Raw genomic sequence first — 19074 nt, 5'->3', positions numbered from 1 at the left:
ATCCCGGTGGTTGGGGCTACAGCTCTAAAGGATGTTCAGGACCGCAAGTTGGAAGTTTACCTCAAACGCATATTTGAGGTCCTGTCCTTGGGAGTTCGGGCGACAATCTGCAGCAGTCTCATGCAGCGGGCAAGCCTCAGGTGGGTTCAACAATTACTCAGCACCCAAGACCTCCCGTCTGTAGAGGCAGAGCAGGCAGATCGCTTGGAGGGAGCGATTGCGTATGGGGCGGATGCCCTGTACGATCTTCTGTGAGTGCAAGCCAAGGCAATGGTCTTTGCAGTCTCAGCCAGGTGCCTCCTCTGGCTGAGAAATTGGTCTGCGGACGCCTCTTCCAAAGCACAGTTGGGAACCCTTCCCTTCAAGGGCCAGTTGCTTTTTGGTGAGGTCCTAGAGCAACTTATCAAATCCCTGGGAGAAAATAAAGTTCATAAGTTGCCGGAGGACCGCCCGAAACAGTCTAAGTCCTTCTTACAATCTCACAGTAGATTTAGGGGGCAACGCCGTTTTTCCACCAGGGCAAGGGGCTCGTTCCCGATGGGTAATGCTTCCTGATCTCAGTCCTGGCCTCATTCCTTTTGGGGACGTCAGCCTTTCAGGGATCATAGCCAGCAACTCTTGGTCACCAAGTCCTCCTCTCAATGAGATGGGGCCGGCTCATTCCTCCGTTCGAGACTTAGGTGGACAACTGTCCCAGTTTCTCGGGGAATGGGCCACCATAATGAGGTGATAGAAAAAGGCTACGCGTTAGAATTTGCTCGAGACCTACCGGATCTTCACCTGGTCTCCCCCTGCGGAAGTCGAAAGAGGCCTGCGGTCGAACAAACCCTGCACAGGCTGCTGGAACTGGGGGCCATAGTCTCAGTCCCAGTGGAAGAACAAGGGTCCGGCCAATATTCCATCTACTTCGTCGTGCCCAAAAAGGAGGGCTCCTTTCGTCCAATTTTGGATCTCAAGTGCGTCAACCGGACTCTCAAGGTTCCCCATTTTCGAATGGAAACCTTGAGGGCGGTGATAGCGGCAGTTCGATCCTGAGAATTCTTGGCCTCGCTCGATCTGACGGAGGCCTACTTACACATCCCGATTCGCTGCGATCACCAGCGGTATCTTCGGTTCGAGATACTGGACCAACATTTTCAGTTTTGAGCACTCCCCTTCGGTCTTGCCACGGCGCCACGCACTTTCACCAAGGTAATGGTAGTAGTGGCGGCCACCCTGCGTCGAGACGGAGTCCTAGTCCACCCTTACCTGGATGATTCGCTCATCAGGGCCAAATCAAAGTCTCTTTGCCAGCTGGCAGTCAGCAAGGTCCTGTCATGTCTGACCTCTCTGGGGTGGGTCATCAACTTTCCCAAGAGCAAGCTTCAACCCTCCCAGATATTGGAATTCCCGAGGGCGCGATTCGACACTCGAGTAAGCAGGGTGTTTCTTCGATCGATCACTCAAACTCAGGGGCCAAGTGCGCAATTTTCTCTCTTGCCCTGCCAATGGCCTGGGATTATCTCCAGGTTCTGGGGTCCATGGCCTCCACTATCAATCTGGTCCCCTGGGCTTTTGCGCATATGCGTCCATTACAGAAAGCCTTGCTATCCCGCTGGAAACCGGTATCGGAACAGTTTCAGACGCCCCTGCCACTCTGAGTCTACCGTTGCAGAACTGCAGTGGTGGCTATCGCCTGCCCATCTTCAGAAGGGGATGTCCCTTCTAACACCGCAGTGGATTGTGGTAACAGCGGACACCAACCTCTCCGGCTGGGGAGCTGTATGCCAGACTCAGTCTGCTCAGGGGTATTGGTCCCCGACCCAATCTCGCTGGCACATCAATCGACTGGAAGCTCGAGCGGTCCGACTGGCTCTCAAGGCCTTCCTTCCCCTACTCCTCCACAAGGCGGTGCGGGTCCTGTCAGACAATTCCACCACTGTAGCCTACATAATTGACAAGGGGGCACCAGGAGTCGCCTAGTCGCTCTGGAAGCCAGCAGGCTCTTCGCATGGGCGTAACATCACCTAGAGCGCTTAGCAGTATCCCATTTTGCAGGGAAGGAGAACGTTCAAGTGGATTTCCTCAGTCGCCAGATGTTAGACCCAGGCGAGTGGGAATTGTCAGATGCAGCGATGAACCTGATCATCCGCAGGTGGGGTCCTCCTCACTTGGATCTGATGGCCACCATGACCAATGCGAAAGCTCCTCGGTTCTTCAGCCGCAGACGGGAACATTGCGCAGAAGGGGTGGATGCCCTGGTCGTTCCCTGGCCCCGCGACATTCTTCTGTACGTGTTCCTTCCCTGGCTGTTAGTGGGCAAAGTACTCCAAAGAATCGAGCTTCATTGCGGGCCTGTCATTCTAGTGGCTCTGGAATGGCCTGGCAGACCGTGATTTGCGGACCTCGTGAATCTAGCCACGGACGGTCCCCTACACTTCGGTCATCTTTCCCATCTTCTTCGGCAGGGTCCCGTATTTTCCGATCAGGCGGATCGCTTCTGTCTAGCGGCCTGGCTTTTGAACGGCGAGATTGAGAAAGAAGGGATATAAGGAAGAAGTTATATCCACTCTATTGCGGGCAGGAAGCCGACTACCTCGCTTGCTTATGTCTGAGAATGGAAGGTTTTTGAAAATGCGTGTCTCGCCTCGGGTATCTCGGCTTGTAAGGCTCTGGTTTCCCAGGTCCTTTCCTTTCTCCAGAACAGTCTCGCCAAGGGGTTGTCATTCAGTTCCTTGCGAGTGCAGGTCTCCACTCTCGGTTCCCTCTTAGGCACCATTGACGGTTATTCAGAGGCGGCTCATCCGGATGTCATCTGTTTCCTCAAGGGAGCCAAGCACTTGAATCCTCCGGTCCAGGTTACTTGTCCCTCGTGGAGTCTTAACTTGGTTCTCTGGGTTCTCTGCAAAGCTCTTTTTGAGCCCTTAAGGAGGGCTACGCTCAAAACCACCGACTTGGTGTCCATTTGTTCAGCCAGAAGAATCTCAGAGCTCCAAGCGTTGTCATGCAGAGAGCATTTTCTACGTTTCTCGGATTCCGGGGTATCCCTTAAGACGGTACCTTCTTTCTTGCCAAAGGTCTTGTCTTCTTTTCATGTCAATCAGTCTGTGAAACTTCTGGCTTTTTCTTCGTCAGAAGTAGCAAATACAGCTGGGGGTGATCTGCGGCGCCTCGATGTGAAACGGGTCTTGCTGCGATACCTTCAGGTTACAAATGAGTTCCGGGTCTCTGACCACTTGTTTGTTATGTGGAGTGGGCAAAATAAAGGTAATAAGGCTTCCAAGGCCACTATCGCGCATTGGCTAAAGAAGGCCATTGCGTCGGCTTACATCTGTAATGGTCGGCCCATGCCGGAAAGCTTAAAAGCTCATTCCTTATGGTCTCAGGCTACTTCTTGGGTAGAGAGTCAATCGGTCTCTCCACAGGAAATATGTAGGGCAGCTACTTGGAAATCCCTGCATACCTTTGCTCGTCATTACCGTCTGGATGTGCAGGCTCCAGTTTTTGTCTCCATCGGGCGGCAGGCTCTTCGAGCGGGACTATCTCGGTCCCACCCTGTTTAGGGAAGCTTTGGTACATCCCATGGTCTGGACTGATTCGGGTATGTACAGGGAAAGGAAAATTGGTTCTTACCTGCTAATTTTTGTTCCTGTAGTACTACGGATCAGTCCAGACATCCGCCTGTACTAGATCTGATACGTCTGCTCGAATGTTCTGTCTTTTTCTACAGGTTTTTTCAATTATCTGATTTGTTGTCTACTATTACTAAAGGCACCGGAAGCATCTAACAGATGAAATTAAAATTGTATGCAAGAGCGTTTTTATTCATACAGAATCCTTTCAATTGTTCACTTGTTCAATTTGTTAGTTTTTTTCATATTGCTTGCTTGATCTTTGGGAAGTTATATCTGCTTTGAAATTATTTTATACTGAAGGGGTGTAGGGTAGGCTCTGTCCTGATATAGGATACCCTCACAGTTTTGTCTGTCTCCACCTGCTGGACAGGAGGCTCAACCCACGATCTGGACTGATCCGTGGTACTACAGGAACGAAAATTAGCAGGTAAGAACCAATTTTCCTTTACACTTAAAACTTCTTTGAAAATTACTTCCTAAATCTTTACTGTGCAGCCTGCCTAATATGGTTCAAGGTTGTTAAAGAGCCCCTGAAACTCTCAGATAAATTTTGAAAACTATTTCTTTTTAGGGAGGCTACTTTTGTCATATTTTTTGTCAGCGTTTCTCTTCCTCTTGTTAGATTTTTGAAATGTGTAGATATAGCAGAAACTATTCCTTAAGGTATTTCTGTTAAATTGCAAATCTAATAGGATAATGGTGGGTGGAAGGGGCAGAGTTCAGAACAGAAACAAAGGGCTTGAGTGAAGTACTATATTTTGCATTATACTTGTCTGACAGAGGCTTCTTATGTGATACTTGAAGTAATGATTTGGTTTTCAATGGAGAATTAGGTGTAGGAAGTTCAATTTTCACATTATTGTGCATTGAGGATGAGTGTAAAATCAGTCAGCTTGTTGATGTGTACTCTCTGCTTCTGTCCTCTAAACCACTTAGTTCTTATGCTCATCTTTTACTTTCTCTTCCCTACCTAAACTCCCTCCCCCAAAAGTATGAGCAGGAGATAGCAAAGCTGAAGGAGCGGCTGAAAGTGTCAAGCAGACGACTGGAAGAGTATGAACGTCGCCTCCTGGTGCAGGAGCAGCAGATGCAGAAGCTTCTGATGGAATACAAGGCCAGACTGGAGGACAGCGAAGAGAGACTCCGGCAGCAACAGGAAGAAAAGGATAGCCAGATGAAAAGTATCATCAGCAGGTAAAACCTGAAGCAGATTTATGCATGCATCAGCCACAAGACCTAGGAATGTATAGGGTAAAGAAGCTTGTGAGGATATTAGAAAATAGTCATTTCCTGTGACCTTCTCTTGGTGTTCAGTTTTTGTTAGATTCCAGAGTCTACCATTTCTTTCTTAAGAGTAACAAGTATCCAATTTAGTTTACTACCTGACTCTGTCATCAAAATAGGCCGAACTAGTCCTGGTTCTCACCTATTGCATCTATGTTCTTAGTCTTCCTTTTCTTAATGTAGTTGGAGATATGTCATTTTATTTATTTATTTTTTATACCGGAATTAGTGGTTACATCATACCGGTTTACATCTGAACTGAGGTAGAAAAGACATCAAACAGGACAGGGGATAGGACTAAAGGAACAGGGGAGAAGGGTAGCCGGAAACTGGCAAACAAGAGATCAGAGCTATAGAAATAACTTGCTAAACAATGAAGCATAACTTAACAGATAAGTTCAAGTAAAGTATTGATGCAGCAAAGGGTTAAGACGCAGGGGATCTAATCTGGGTAAGCCTGTTTGAAAAACCAGGTCTTTAATTTATTTTTTAATTTGATGGTGCAAGGCTCAAGTAGGTTTGTGGGTGTGCCTTCTTGAGGGATGGGATATGGAGAGTTCCTAAATTAGTTCTTCATAAATGTAATAGGTTGAAACCATTCCTGATCTGAAATCAAATAGTAATCTTTATCCAAGGGCTAGAGCCATTAAATAACTTGATATTCTGTGTGCTTATTGTATGCGGAGTTATTTCTGACAAATCTAGTGCTTCCAAAATTTGGTATTGTATTCATTCAAGTGAGTAAACTTTATTTAAAACTTGTCATACTTTCCACATGCCTTCTAGTTGGAATGAAGAACATTTAACATTCCAACTGTTTGATTCTGGGCTTTAAAAAAAAATCCAGTGAGAGGCAGAGAATATCAGAATTTTAAATCAACTTTATATCTTGCAAAACTGCCTAAACCATTGAATTATTGTATTCGTTTGTTTCTCACTTTTCATAACCTGTTATTTCTCCATTAGCAAGCAGGGTGAATTAGCCATGACAGGTGGATGACATCATCCAACGGCACTGAATGGACCCTTTTCTCTTAGCTCAAAGGCCTTTATTCTTCTGAGCATGTGTGGGAGTTACCACGTGGGCATTATCTCGTGAGCTGCTCAGTCTTTTTTTTTTTTCTGAGCTACAGCATTCACATGTACATTTCTCTTGGTTTTCTTTGGTTATATTCATTATTTTTAATTTTTTTCTTAAAAACTGTATTGCCTCGCTGCCTCAGCAGCCCCCAAGCAGCATTTATTTACTTATTTACAAATATTTATTATTCATTTTACAGATTTCAATAAATCATCCAAAGCAATGTACAAAATTAAAATATATTACAATTCATAAAAATTAAACAAAAAACATAATTGTAAAATAACCATCATCACAACTGGACTATCCAGCTATCATCAATAAAAAAAAAAATTAAGTAAACTCCAGTCATTTAAACCAGCCCATTCTAAACCAATTCCTCACCATTCTCATACTCCTCAAAAATCATTAACCAGGTTTTTAATTTTCTACAAAAATTCATCAATTCTTTCTCATCTCTGATTTCAATCAGTATCTCATTTCACCATACTGGGACTTGTAAAGAGACAGATTCTGCACTCTAATATAGCGGAAAGCCCTCACTGGAGAGAGTTGCAGCATAAATTGCTGACTAGATCTTAAAGGGCTATTAGAGCATCTCCAATTCAACCAGTTAGACTGAGAACAAACCTCTCTCAAAATCTTGAAGGCCAAAACAAAACAAAAAATGTAGGCTCCAAGAAGGCTACCCTCAGTATCTTCATCTTGGATGGTCATGACATTGATTACCAATGTCTCGGGCCCAACCATTGATGCACCTATCTGCTACCACTGTGGCTGGATGTCACTGCAGGCTTAAGAGATCCAGAGCCTGGAAGATAGAGTAGCTGTATTTATTTATTTATTTATTTATTTAAGGATTTTTATATACCGGGGTCCATAAGAAACATCACCTCTGTTTACATTCAAACATTAATTCAGCAAAGAGCTTTACAATATAACATAATAACTGTATGAATATAAGACTAATTATAACTTTGTAAAAAAAAAAAAAAAAAAAAAAGAAAATTAATATAAGAGTGTCTGTAGAAATATTCTGAAAGGTATATACTAGAACTCAGTTTATTGATAGAAGGCTTTTTTGAATAACCAGGTTTTTAGGTTTTGTTTAAATTTTTTGTGGCAAAGTTCCTGGCGTAATTCAGAGGGCATAGTATTCCATATTGTGGATCCAGCAATGATGAAAGAACGTTCTTTTGTTGTCGAAAGTTTGGTCAAATTAGGCGCAGGGATCTTCAGTTTCGCTAGATGTTGGAATCTGGTAAGTCGGATTGATGTTTTGAATTGTAATTGATCATTGAACCATTGCATTTCTCTGTTGTGAACGGCTTTATGTATAAGAGTCATGGATTTATATACTACCTTTATGTATAAGAGTCATGGATTTTATTGTATAAGTTTTATATTATTTTAATTTTATATAATATTTATATATAATATTTTATATAATATTATTTTATTGTATAAGTCCTTAAAGAGCCACAGCTGTTCCTCCTTCCAGAGCAGAGCCTCTTCTGGCTCCCTAGGTTCCAAGTTGAGCAGGAGACCTCCCCCTCTTTAGAGCAGGGCTTTGGGCCCCTCACCTCAGCTGATTCAAGCAAGATGCAAAAATGCCATTCACAGGCATTTGCAAGCTCCTTGTGGGCTTTGTGGGGCTCAGGGCTACCTCAAAAAAAAAAAAAAAAAAGCATCACTCCTTGGAGCCATTGGCACCATTAAAATAGTACTGAGCCTTGGAGCCAGCAGCACCATTAACACATGCAGCCTCTATACTATCAACACACAATTCCCTGGTGCAGCAACCACCGGCATTGAGCCTCGACACCATTGATGCTTCCCCCTCAAAGCTATCATCACATTAGGCAGAGAAACCCTTGACATTTCAGGCCTCAGGGAGAATATCAGTGATGTTAGCACACCAGGCCTCTGCTACCAAAGCAGTTGTTTCTTAAATCGACAATTCCTTTGATGCATTCATGGAGGATTGGAAGTTCAGAGGGAGGCATGCGCCTCCTATTTCAAGGGCTCTTTCTCCATTAAGGCTTATGGAGCAAGGTCTTTATCTAGAGACACCAGATCCCATCTGATCGGTGGAGTCATTGATTTCTGTTTGTCCCTCAGCATAGCTATTGAAATTCTGGAGGACCCTTCAGAAGAATACATTCTGGTTTTAGAAGAGGGTGTTCCACTCTCAATGCCTGGCCCAAAGTACATTGACAGCCCTTAGACCAAGTGGAAGGATTGGTGTAGATTTTCTTTGCCTCCCTGGCAGCTAAGAATAAGAAGGGCATTCTTCATCCTCCCCTTTCCAGGATATCTGATTTACTGCCTCAGGAAGAATCCCCTTTTATTCCTGATCCCAAGAGTACCTCATCAGAACCCCTGTGAGAGGATTTGACCCTTCACCACTCTTTCGCAATAAAGTCCAGCCAATCAAGGATGTTCCTCAGGCATACTCTGACGACCCCACCTTAGTCTCCCACTTCATTCTGTGTCAGTGTCCCTTCGCCCCTTGGGACAAAGGAAGGATTGACGGGAATTCCTTCTGACACCCTGCCTAAATCTCCAGAGCACTCATCATCCAATGACCTCTCCTATTCCAGATTTCTGAATGTTGGGTAAGGCATCGGAAGTTAATGTTATAAGGACAAGAAGCCTCGCAAAAAGTCTTTGGCCTTCTCCAGATCCTAAAGACACCCCAGCAGAGCCGGCAACCATTCTGATATATTCGATCCTATAAGAATTATAGATAAAAATGTTGGAGAATCCAATTTTCTGTGCTTTAGTTGCCAAAAAAATCCAGAAAACTCCAGGATTTGGGATGGTACAGCTGCCCCACCAATTTGTTGTGGGGGAGTCAGTGCTAAAGCAAGAAAACAAGGATATTCTCTAACAGAAAAAAATCTTGAGCTATTGGACAATTTTTTGGGGAAAAAAGGTGCTCCAGAGTTCAGTGCTTAATGGTTGTATTTCTGCACACCAGTTCTGCATGGTGCAGTATTTACATGATTATATTCAGAAACTGAAGCCATTGGCCCAGTTGCTAGGAACAATACCGCATATCTACAACCACTCCTGGATGCAGAACAGTGCGTACACCACTCATTCGATGAGTATATGGGGTGTTTGACACGTCTGCCTGTGTCTAGTCAGCTTACTTTGGAGCACACCGAATGGCTTGGCTAAGAGCCAGTAGTTTGCATGACTATGTCCATGACAAGTTGGCAGATGTGCCCCGCATGGTGGATCATCTCTTTGGAGACAAACTCAAGAAACTGTCACCTAGATTAAGGAGCAGTATGTGGCAGTTGAGTTGCTATCAACAGTTCTGGACAACAGTCATCATCTAGCTGCCCTTACTTTGCTTTTAAGCATTCTAGAGATGCCCTTTCCATCAATTCCAGCATTATCGTGCTAAATCTCTGCTTTGGCAACAACTTCTGGCTCGAAGCCAGCAGCACAAGAGGCATAAACTGAAACAAAGCTGAAACCTTGGGTCCAGTTTTTGACTAGCCTCCAAATCCAATTCTCAGCCGCTTTGGTAGAGGGGAAAATGTGTGTCTACCTGGAGGAGTGGCAGAAAATCACCAAGGATTGCTGGGTACTCAAGATTGTGGAATCTGGACACTGCTTGTGGTTTTTCTGGCTTCCAGTGCTGCCTCATTATTCATCCTTCTATCCGGATCTGTCTCACTCATCACAGTTTCACCTGGAGATGGAGTTGCTTCTCAAACAGCAAGCAGCAAAACCTGTCCCCATCCGATCAATATGACCATGAGTTCTACTCCCACTGTTTGTTTATTGTTTAATACTTTGATTAATTGCATCTTGTTACAATAAGCAAATCAGAGCAATGTACAATAAAAAGTCTTCAAGAAATCTGGAGGATTGAGACCATCCTAGATTTATGAAGTCTGAACAAGAATCTATTACTAGAAAAATTCAAGATGAACTTCCTCCACACCAATCTACCCTTCATCCAGGCAGAAGAGTGGATGTGTGCCCTAGATCTTAAGGATATGTATTCCCACATACCAATCCAACCCTCTGATTGGCACTATCTATGTTTTATGGTGGAATCCTCTCACTACCAGTACCAGGAGATCTTCTTCGGAATCTCAGCCGCACTGAGGGGCTTTACCAAATGCCTAGCTATAGTGGCAGCACATCTCCATCAGGGCATATGTATCTTCCCCTGCCTAGACTGACTAGTTGTGGCACCTTCCCAGGAAGTGTTGACCTCACTGCAGAAGATCACTTTCTTCAGTCAATAGGTTTCCTAGTAAATTTTGAAAAAATCGTCCCTGATTCAATCTTAGAAAATCAAATAAATCAGGGTAGGGATAGTTTCTCTACATTAAAGAGCATTTCTCCCAAGTGGATGTCCTCAGGTCCCTAGCTCATCGGTTGGTGCAGTCAGCTCAGGATACAGCCAGGGGAGTGCTAGTAGTTCTTGATTACATGACAACGCTTCATGTGGCCTCTCAAACCTGCCTCCACATGTGCATCCTGCAATGGGGTCTCTGTTCCCAAAGGAACTAGTTAACTCAACCCTTGACAACTCTTGTGAATGTCACATAGGAAATGAAAAGAGAGCTCCACTGATAATTAGACCTATACATTTTACAGGAGGGTGCCCCCCTCTGTCTGCTTCTTCATCAGGTTATGTTAGTGACAAACTCTTCAAAAATCGTCAGGTGTGAGTGGTGTCTGTTGGCCAGTATCCTTCTAGTCCATCCACTCCAGAGCTTGGTCTGATAAGGGGACCTATTTTAGAAACCAAAACGCTAAGGAACACTTCTTGACTGACCAAAATGTAGACTATATGGGATTGTGAGTTATGTGCCCTAGATACATGCATTTAGTTTCTGTCCAATGGGTGAAGGACTCTCCAGACCTCAACCAAGTCTAAATTCCGACATAAGTACACTATTTCTTTCCCTGGTGACATTGCAGGGCCCAGGGAACAGAGGAATGATCTAAATGTTTATTGTGGACACAATTGTAGTCTCTTCCCATCACTATCTGTACATTAGTGTAAGGGACAGTAACCTAGCAATTTCCGCAAAAAAAGAATGCTCGAAATTGTTCAGGACATATATATATATATATATATATATATATATATATATATATATAGCAAAACCCAATTGGTTTCCCAAACAAATTACTCTCAACCACCAAATACCACCCCCCACTGTCAGTGATTACCTTAGTGCTGAAATGGTACATGTTTCCGTAAAATAAGTGCTACTACTCCTTTTTCCTTGTGCCAGATACAGGAAAAACCTTACCCATCTGCTGTTGCAATTTTCAATGCTCAGCATCATCTAAGTGTGTCTCTTGGATCATAGCAATATGGGCTCTCCATCTTTGTAGAGCCTGCAATAGTTTATACTGCTCAGTGAATGACCCCAGCCTGTCAACATTCCATGTCACACAATGGATTCCCACATTTGTCATTCAAGTAATATACCAAAAGACATACATGGAAAGATCTTTTTCTTGTGATCGGTCAGGGCCCTCCAGCCTAGGCCACAACCCCTCCATACAGGAATAGTAATATGCCAAGGTGTGAATTGTTTGAACTGCTTGTCCCTTACAATGTAGCCTTGCCTCTAGAATCCCTCTCTCCCTCCCCTCCCCTCCCCTCTCTCACCAAACTTAGTCACATAACCACAAACCATACAATTATAACTCGCTCAACCAGCCTTAGAAGACGTGTTTTATGTATTGGGGCCCCACTCCCCATTAAGACCGAAAGAAAAAAAAAAGTCACGTCTCTTCAACTGCAGCAAACAATAAGCCAGAGTGAATTTTCTTCCATGGTGATAACTTCTTGGACATATTACCTGTTATATTGCGAAGCAGACCAAGTCCTGTGCACTGTCAGCCTTAATTCCCATGTATCTTCTGTCTTCCATCTTCCACGTGCTTTTAGTCTTGTTCCTCCACCATTTGCCTCACCTTGGATGTGTCCAGCTGGGTGTTTAAAAAAAAAAAAAAAAAAGGCTTGGGCTTCAACAGGTGAATTAAATAAATACATGGAGTTTTGATCAGTTTCCAGCTAAGGATTACTTGAGGACAAAGAGAATTTGGTACTCAATCAGTTTGGAACTTATTGGCGCAAAGGCCTTGAAGTGGGCGGATACAGCCACAGAGTAATCCACAAAAAGCAACACAATTGATTTCAAAGTCCAGTTGTCTTACACTTCGGTATTACCACATGATTTCATCTTTATAATAGACATTAAGAAATGTGGCGATCACAGACCTGGCTTTACTTTGCCCTCTATTCTGCACTCCCAGCCGGTGTCTGTGTTCGATGTCCCGGACCCCCAGGTGTGTCAGGTATGCCTAAAGCTTGTCACTTGCAGGTCACGTTTGGCAATGCTCTCAGGTAACCCTATAAATCTCAGGTTACTTCTTCACGAGCAGTTCTCCAAGTCTTCTACTTCTAGATAGTCCACCCCTGGGAGATGGGTTTTATCTTCATAATACGCTCTGTGTTATTAGTTAATAAAAATTGTAGCTCATCAAACTGCGCATGTATTCTCTCTAATTTATCATCCATCACAATGAGAATCATGGTAGCGACACCACCTATTTCTCCACTGCCAACTTTCGGTAATGGTGGATTGCTCGAGCCATTGGCCATTTTAGGCAGTACCGGTTTGCTTTTATTTTTATTTGATGTATATTCCACTTTTCACTCTTCCAACCACGTTAACCTAAAAAATTACAATATTGGACCATTGGTAAATGTATGACTACTACCTTGTAAATACCAAAAAGTCCAGCCTTCACATTATTAATTATCAAACATGTAATATATTTCAATGACTTTCATAATAGGCTTCATCGTATAGTCTAACAATTCAACTTTAAAACTCAGCCTTATATTTAATCACCGGTCATAATATTTTTTGGGGGTGAGCCAGTGTCCCTTTCATGCGTGTAAACACCACCTTGTGTATTATTTTAGTGCAATCAGTCTATCAATTGGTAAAAATGTTGAAAAAATTCATATTATTTCAACTCCACTTATCTTATTTTTTGAAGCCGTCAATATCAAAGCAACCGTGCCCGACACAGGACCATGTTTCGGATAACGATCCTTTTTCAAGAGCTATAATCACTGCAAGAAATAACTGCTCAAACATGGCGTTATTGGCATTCATTTCCGTGTAGGGCACGGTTGCTTTGATAGCCAGGACAGTGCGAAAAGTACTTAAAGGCCAGGTTGCTTGATATTTATTGCATTAGAATGGCCCAAATGCAGTTCTCTTACCTAATACAACTGTCTATCAGCACCTCGATTCTTGTAGGGGCTAATCTAACCTTATTGACTCAAGAAGAAGGCCATCTGTATCACACTAACCTCCTCTCTATCAACTTGACAGCCTGGATGTTGAGCATTCGCTGATTGCATCCCTATTCTTACCCAAAGAAGTTAGATATATTGGTACCTGCCAGGAAGCCCTCATCTAGAAGGGCTTACAGCTTTAAACGGCGACCGTTTTCATTCTGGTGTCAACAGAGGTCCCAGACCCATTTGCTTGCAAATCGCAGGAGCTGTCTACAGAGAACATTGTTTATGATAAGCAAATGTGTTTTCTCCGTCGACAAGCAAGGCTGAATTAGCCATGAATTCATGGGGAGTCCCAAGCCATGTTTAATACCCACCTGCCTCCATGGAGAGTCAATTACCTAGTAAAGGTCATTCTAAAATCGATTGAGGGGCTCATGAGGCAATGCCTGCATGGGAATTTCCGCACATGCTCAACAGAGCAAAAGCTGTATGAGTTAAGAAGGGTCTGTTTGGCACTATCGGATGACATCACCCATGTGTCGTGGCATCCTGCTGTCTATAGGGAACACAGTATATGGTAAGCAAACTTGCTATATTTTTCCTAACTTGCTGGTAAGCAATTTGCCTGGTTTTTGAAATATTTTTCCTTCTCTGCTTTCAGGCTTATGGCTGTGGAAGAAGAGCTAAAAAAAGATCATGCTGAAATGCAGGCAGTTATTGATGCGAAGCAAAAAATTATTGATGCACAGGTGAGTGTGTGTTGAACTCTGCAAAAAAAAAACCCCTCTTTCAAGCTATTTCACTTCCTTCACATACCACACAGTGAACTGCTGTTCAGAAATTTCCAGCAGTGTCATTGTCTTACAGAAAAAGGCTCACAAACTGCTAGGCAGTTTCTGATGTGTTTTTTTGGTAAAAGATAAATTCATTGCAATGTTGGAAGCCAATTTCTAGCAGTGTCTCCTTATCAGTGTTGTATGTAGTGTATATGAAGGTTAGGTAGAGACAGAGAGAGCAAGAATGGAGACACTAAGTATTTTAGTGCAGTAACAGATATAGAGCATGCTGACGTCATCGAAAAGAATAGTAATTGGTTCCTACAGAGAAAGGCAAGAGTTTCAAAGGCTGAGAAATACTGTGATATTGTAAATGATCTCTCTAGAGCTTCAATCAGTGATAAGAATAAATAGTTATGTATACTATAAAACAATATTATGTCCATTTTGTCTAGGTAACAAAAGTGTTAATTGTTTCCTTTGCAAATGGAAAGGGAAATTGTGCAGTGTAACATTATCCAATTGCCTATTGTGTTGCTGACTATAACTGTATATTGTGCCCCAAGCTGATAAAGGGAAATTGAGAGGGATGATATAGGCTATAGTCTGGCTATCACCTGTTACATCACTGTCTGGTTTACAGAAATTAATTATCTTTTTCCAAAGAATTATATATATATATACATATATATCATCCTAACCATTTGTAAGGGAATCTGTTAAGGTTAAAAAAACCATTGGTAAGGGAATCTGTTAATGTTTAAAAAAAAAAAAATGTATTAACATAGAATGCACAGTGGTCGCCAATAACCTTTTACTGATCTTGAGTTAGAATATACTTGAATTAGTATACTCACTGTTTACTAGCTCATGAGTTAGTAAACAGTGAGTATACTGTAATTATATTGCATTCATCTAGGGGGCAATTTTCAAAATCCTTGCAGGGGCCTGCCAGCTCATTTACAAGGGAAAACTTCTCGCAGAGTTAGCCTTTGAAAATTGGACCTGCAAAGTTCATAGATAGGAACAAATCCACAGAGTTTGCACTTGCTATTTGTATGGGTTGGGTCTGCAAGAAAAGGAACACTTCTAGCAGTGCATAACTTCTACATGTAAACTTAGGAACAGACTTATGAAAATCCTGTCCCCCCTTCCCCCGCAGTGTATGTAAAATATACATGTAACTGGGTTATGCACATACATTTATGTGCATATCCCCCAGGACTATTTTCAAAGAACTGCTTTTGTGCATGAAATCAGATTTTATACGCATAAGTGTTCAAAAGCCCGTTTCACTTATTTGCCCGCATAAAACGTTTAGAAAATTGACCTCTTAATGAGGAACCATTCTGTATTTTGATTATGGACTATTTTATTATTTATTTATTTATTTTTAATATGCCGATATTCAGGACAAGGGTCCTATCACACTGGTTTACATCAAAACAAGGGGAAACCAGAGAACATGAGAAGTTACATATAACAAGGGTGATGAATTCATGACAACTTGATATGAAGATAACTAAGTTTTAACAAGATAACTAAGCTTTAACAAATAACTCAGTATGACGAGAGCTTAGTATGAAAATGACTTAGCGTTAACATGAAATTTAACTCATAAGGGAGGATGGGGCTTTCGGGGGGGGGAGGAAGGGTTGGGAAAGGGGGGCGAGGGAGCAGGAGAGAGGGGTAATTATCACAGGATTCCAGCATGAATATGGAGAGAATCTGAAAAGATGACTGTATTCAGAGCCAGGATTGCATCATAATTATCACAGGGTTACAACAAGAGTATGGAGCGATTCTGAAATGATGACTGTATTCATAGTCAGGATGACCTCATGATTACGGAAAGGTTCTAAATTGATGACTGTGATCAGTGTCAGTATTTGAGGCTTGGCAGATTAAGGGAAGGCTTGTTCGAAAAGCCAGGTCTTCAGTTTCTTCCTAAAGGTAACTAGGCATTGTTCCTGGCGTAGATCTGGGGGTAGTGCATTCCATAGAGAGGGTCTGGCTGTTGAAAATGCACGTTTCCGTATGGTGGGGTGAAGCAAGGATTTGGTGGGGTGGGGGGGGGGGGCGCGTGGAGGGACCCTTTGTATGCTGATCTGATCGGTCTCGTGGAGGAGTGTAGGTGGAGTGGAATTTTTAGCTGGAGTGTGGATTGATGGTTGATGTTTTGTGTATAATGGTCAGGGACTTTTGTTTAAAAAAAAAAGATTATTAGTAAAGGAAAGGAGAATAAAATAGAGAATATCACAATGCCTCTGTATCGCTCCATGGTGCAACATGATCTTGAGTATTATGTGCAGTTCTGGTCACTACATCTCAAGAAAGGTATAGCAGAACAGAGAAGGGCAACCAAAATGATAAAAGGGGATGGAGAATTTCCCTATAGAAAAAGGCTAAAGAAGTTAGGATTCTTCAGCTTGGAGAAGAGACGGCTGAGGGGAGATATAATAGATGTTGATAAAATGAGTAGAATGGAACGAATAAATGTTAATCAGTTGGACACACAATGAAGTTACATTTAAAACTAATAAGAGAAAATATTTTTTTTACTCAATGCATAATTAAGCTCTGGAATTTGTTGCCAGAGGATGTGATGAAAGCTATTAGTGTAGCTAAGTTTAAAAAAGGTTTGGACAAGTTCCTGGAGGAAAAGTCCATTAACAATTTTTAAGGTAGAGTTGCAGAAATCCACTGGTTATTTTTGGGAGAAGCAGCTTGGAATCTATCTACTCCTTGGGATCCTGGCAGGTACTTGTGACCTGGCTTGGCCACTGTTAGAAAGAGGATACTGGGCTTGATGTACCTTTGGTATGACCCAGTATGGCAAGTCTTATGTTCTAAGACAAGAATGGTAATTTTCCTAGGGAAGTTACTGGAAAATCTGGATTTTATCAGTAATTTAGAGGTGAGGTAGTACAACCTCATTTTGACTGACAGACAGAGCAACACATCATAAATAAACCTCCACCCTACAACTCCAGCCACCTTAGAGTTCTACTGATAAATCCATTCCAGACCAAAAACTATAAAAATCTCCCAATACAGTGAACTTCACTCTTTACTGCTTGTCACAGTAATAGTGTAATGGGCTAGGAACCAAGAGACCAGGGTTCGAATCTTGCTTCTCAAACTTACAGTCCTTATGACCTTGGCCAAGTACCTTTGTCTCCAATTGTACCTATATGTCACAAGTAGTACAGCCCCCTTAATGTGGGTACTATATAAATGCCATAATAAAAGCCTGAGGACTTACCCTTCACCCTACCTCCCACTGCTCCCATCCTGATTTCTACTTACCACTAGATAATCACAGCAAGTCTACAGAATCAAACTCCACCCCAGCAGCTCTTCTTAGAGCAGAGTTGATTTTACCCAATGGACCTCTTTCAGTCCTATGAGAATCTTGAAGGATTTGATCAAGTCCAGAGTCTGGGCAGTACAGATAAGTTCGGTACCATCAGCTCCCACTGTGATCCCTGCAATTTCCAATGCTCCTCTCCTCCCAAGCCTGGTAGGATCCATCTCAACCTTGAACCTATTATGATGTTCTTCTGTGGATCAGCAAGCCCTCTTCTGTGAGTCTTAAGAAACATAAAGCATTCTTTTTAATGAAAGAAGGCTGTTTAAAACAGTGATAGAGATCTGTATTCCCTTAATATTCCAAAGAGAAAAAGGATGCCTCCCTGGCACAAGAACAATGCCAGGGAGGCTCAATGATTTTTTATTATTTATTTATTTGGGTTTGACGCACTTCATTCACACACAATATACTCAAAACAAGTTACAGCAAGAACATGCAACATAATACAATAAAATTGTCCATACGAATAATAATCAGTGCTAGATAGTCACTTTAACAGCAACCAGGCAAATGATGTCTAAGCCCCTTCAATTGTGCCCCCAACATCTCATATATCCCACTACATTTCTATTATTTTCCCACGGCCTTCTCACAACACCGCAGCCAGATGGGATCAACCTCCTACTTCCAAATAAATAGACTTAAATAAAGTTTTAACTGTTTTGCAAAAGAGCAAGTAGTCAGTTATAGTTCTAATGTCCTTAGGGAGTCATTCCCAGAGGCCAGGGCAGAAGGTGGCTTGCTTTCTAGTGCACTGTAGTCTGGCATCCCTAATTGCAAGGATTTCCAGCTGGCCAGATGTAATGAGGATCATAAAGAACCAGTCTTTCCCACAAGTAGCCTGGCACCAAACCATGAAGAGCCTTAAAGACTAGCTGACAGAAATTGGCATCCAGTAACACAGAGGTAATGTGGTCATTCTGCTTGGCTCCTGAAATTAAGCACGCGGTGCTGTTCTGCACAACTTGTAGTCTTTGTTTTGATCTTCTCGGAAGTCTCGTATAATCCATTTTTGTCAGCACTAAAGCCTGAATTTCAGATAGTCCCGTTCCTGACGAACTGCTAATGGAAGATCATTCCGTAATACTGGTGCTGTGATTGAAAATTATTTTGTTTGAGTCTGCTAGATATGATCTTAAACTGAATGAATCTCTAATAAACCATGACAGGATGTGCGCAACACTCTACTTGCAACATAATCCACAATCTTATCTCCTGGCACATACCACTCCAAATATTTTGTTTTGTGAACTTTTGTACAGATCTTAAACTGAACCCTGTAAGTAATTGGTAATACAAAAGTTGCATATAGGGCTGAATATACGCTCTCCAGGATAGACCAGAAATTATCCTAACTGCTGCATTCTGGACTAATTGCAGTACCTTGCAGTCCCTAGCATAAATAATAATCTTTACCTTTTCATATGAATAATACCTACCAATGTTAGGGGCTTTATTTTATTTTATTTTACAAAAGCTATTTTGTTCTCATTAAATAACTTAGAAGTTGCTTTCCTTCAGTTGCAAAATTTTCTACAGAAATTCTGTTTATGGTTCTTTCAATCCTTACTATACTAGCTCATCGCTCATAGTCTACAAGGCTTGAGAAGACCAATGTTTATTTCTAGAACCCT

At 42.3% G+C, this 19074-nt stretch overlaps 1 protein-coding gene across 6 annotated transcripts in view; it reads left to right on the top strand.

The window, feature by feature from the left end:
• The window catches only part of RASAL2 (RAS protein activator like 2), a 448317-nt gene that overhangs the window by 413620 nt on the left and 15623 nt on the right, over nucleotides 1-19074 (top strand). For all 6 annotated transcript variants that reach the window (XM_029618579.1, XM_029618578.1, XM_029618576.1 and 3 more), the window contains 2 exons: nucleotides 4606-4808; nucleotides 13953-14040. In XM_029618579.1, coding sequence (XP_029474439.1) covers nucleotides 4606-4808; nucleotides 13953-14040 — 291 coding nt within the window. The remainder of the gene's footprint in view (nucleotides 1-4605; nucleotides 4809-13952; nucleotides 14041-19074) is intronic.

This window comes from Rhinatrema bivittatum, chromosome 10 (assembly GCF_901001135.1).
Source record: "Rhinatrema bivittatum chromosome 10, aRhiBiv1.1, whole genome shotgun sequence".
NCBI lineage: Eukaryota > Metazoa > Chordata > Amphibia > Gymnophiona > Rhinatrematidae > Rhinatrema > Rhinatrema bivittatum.
Note: the sequence above shows the minus strand (reverse complement) of the source record. Positions and strands in the feature narration are given on the sequence as shown.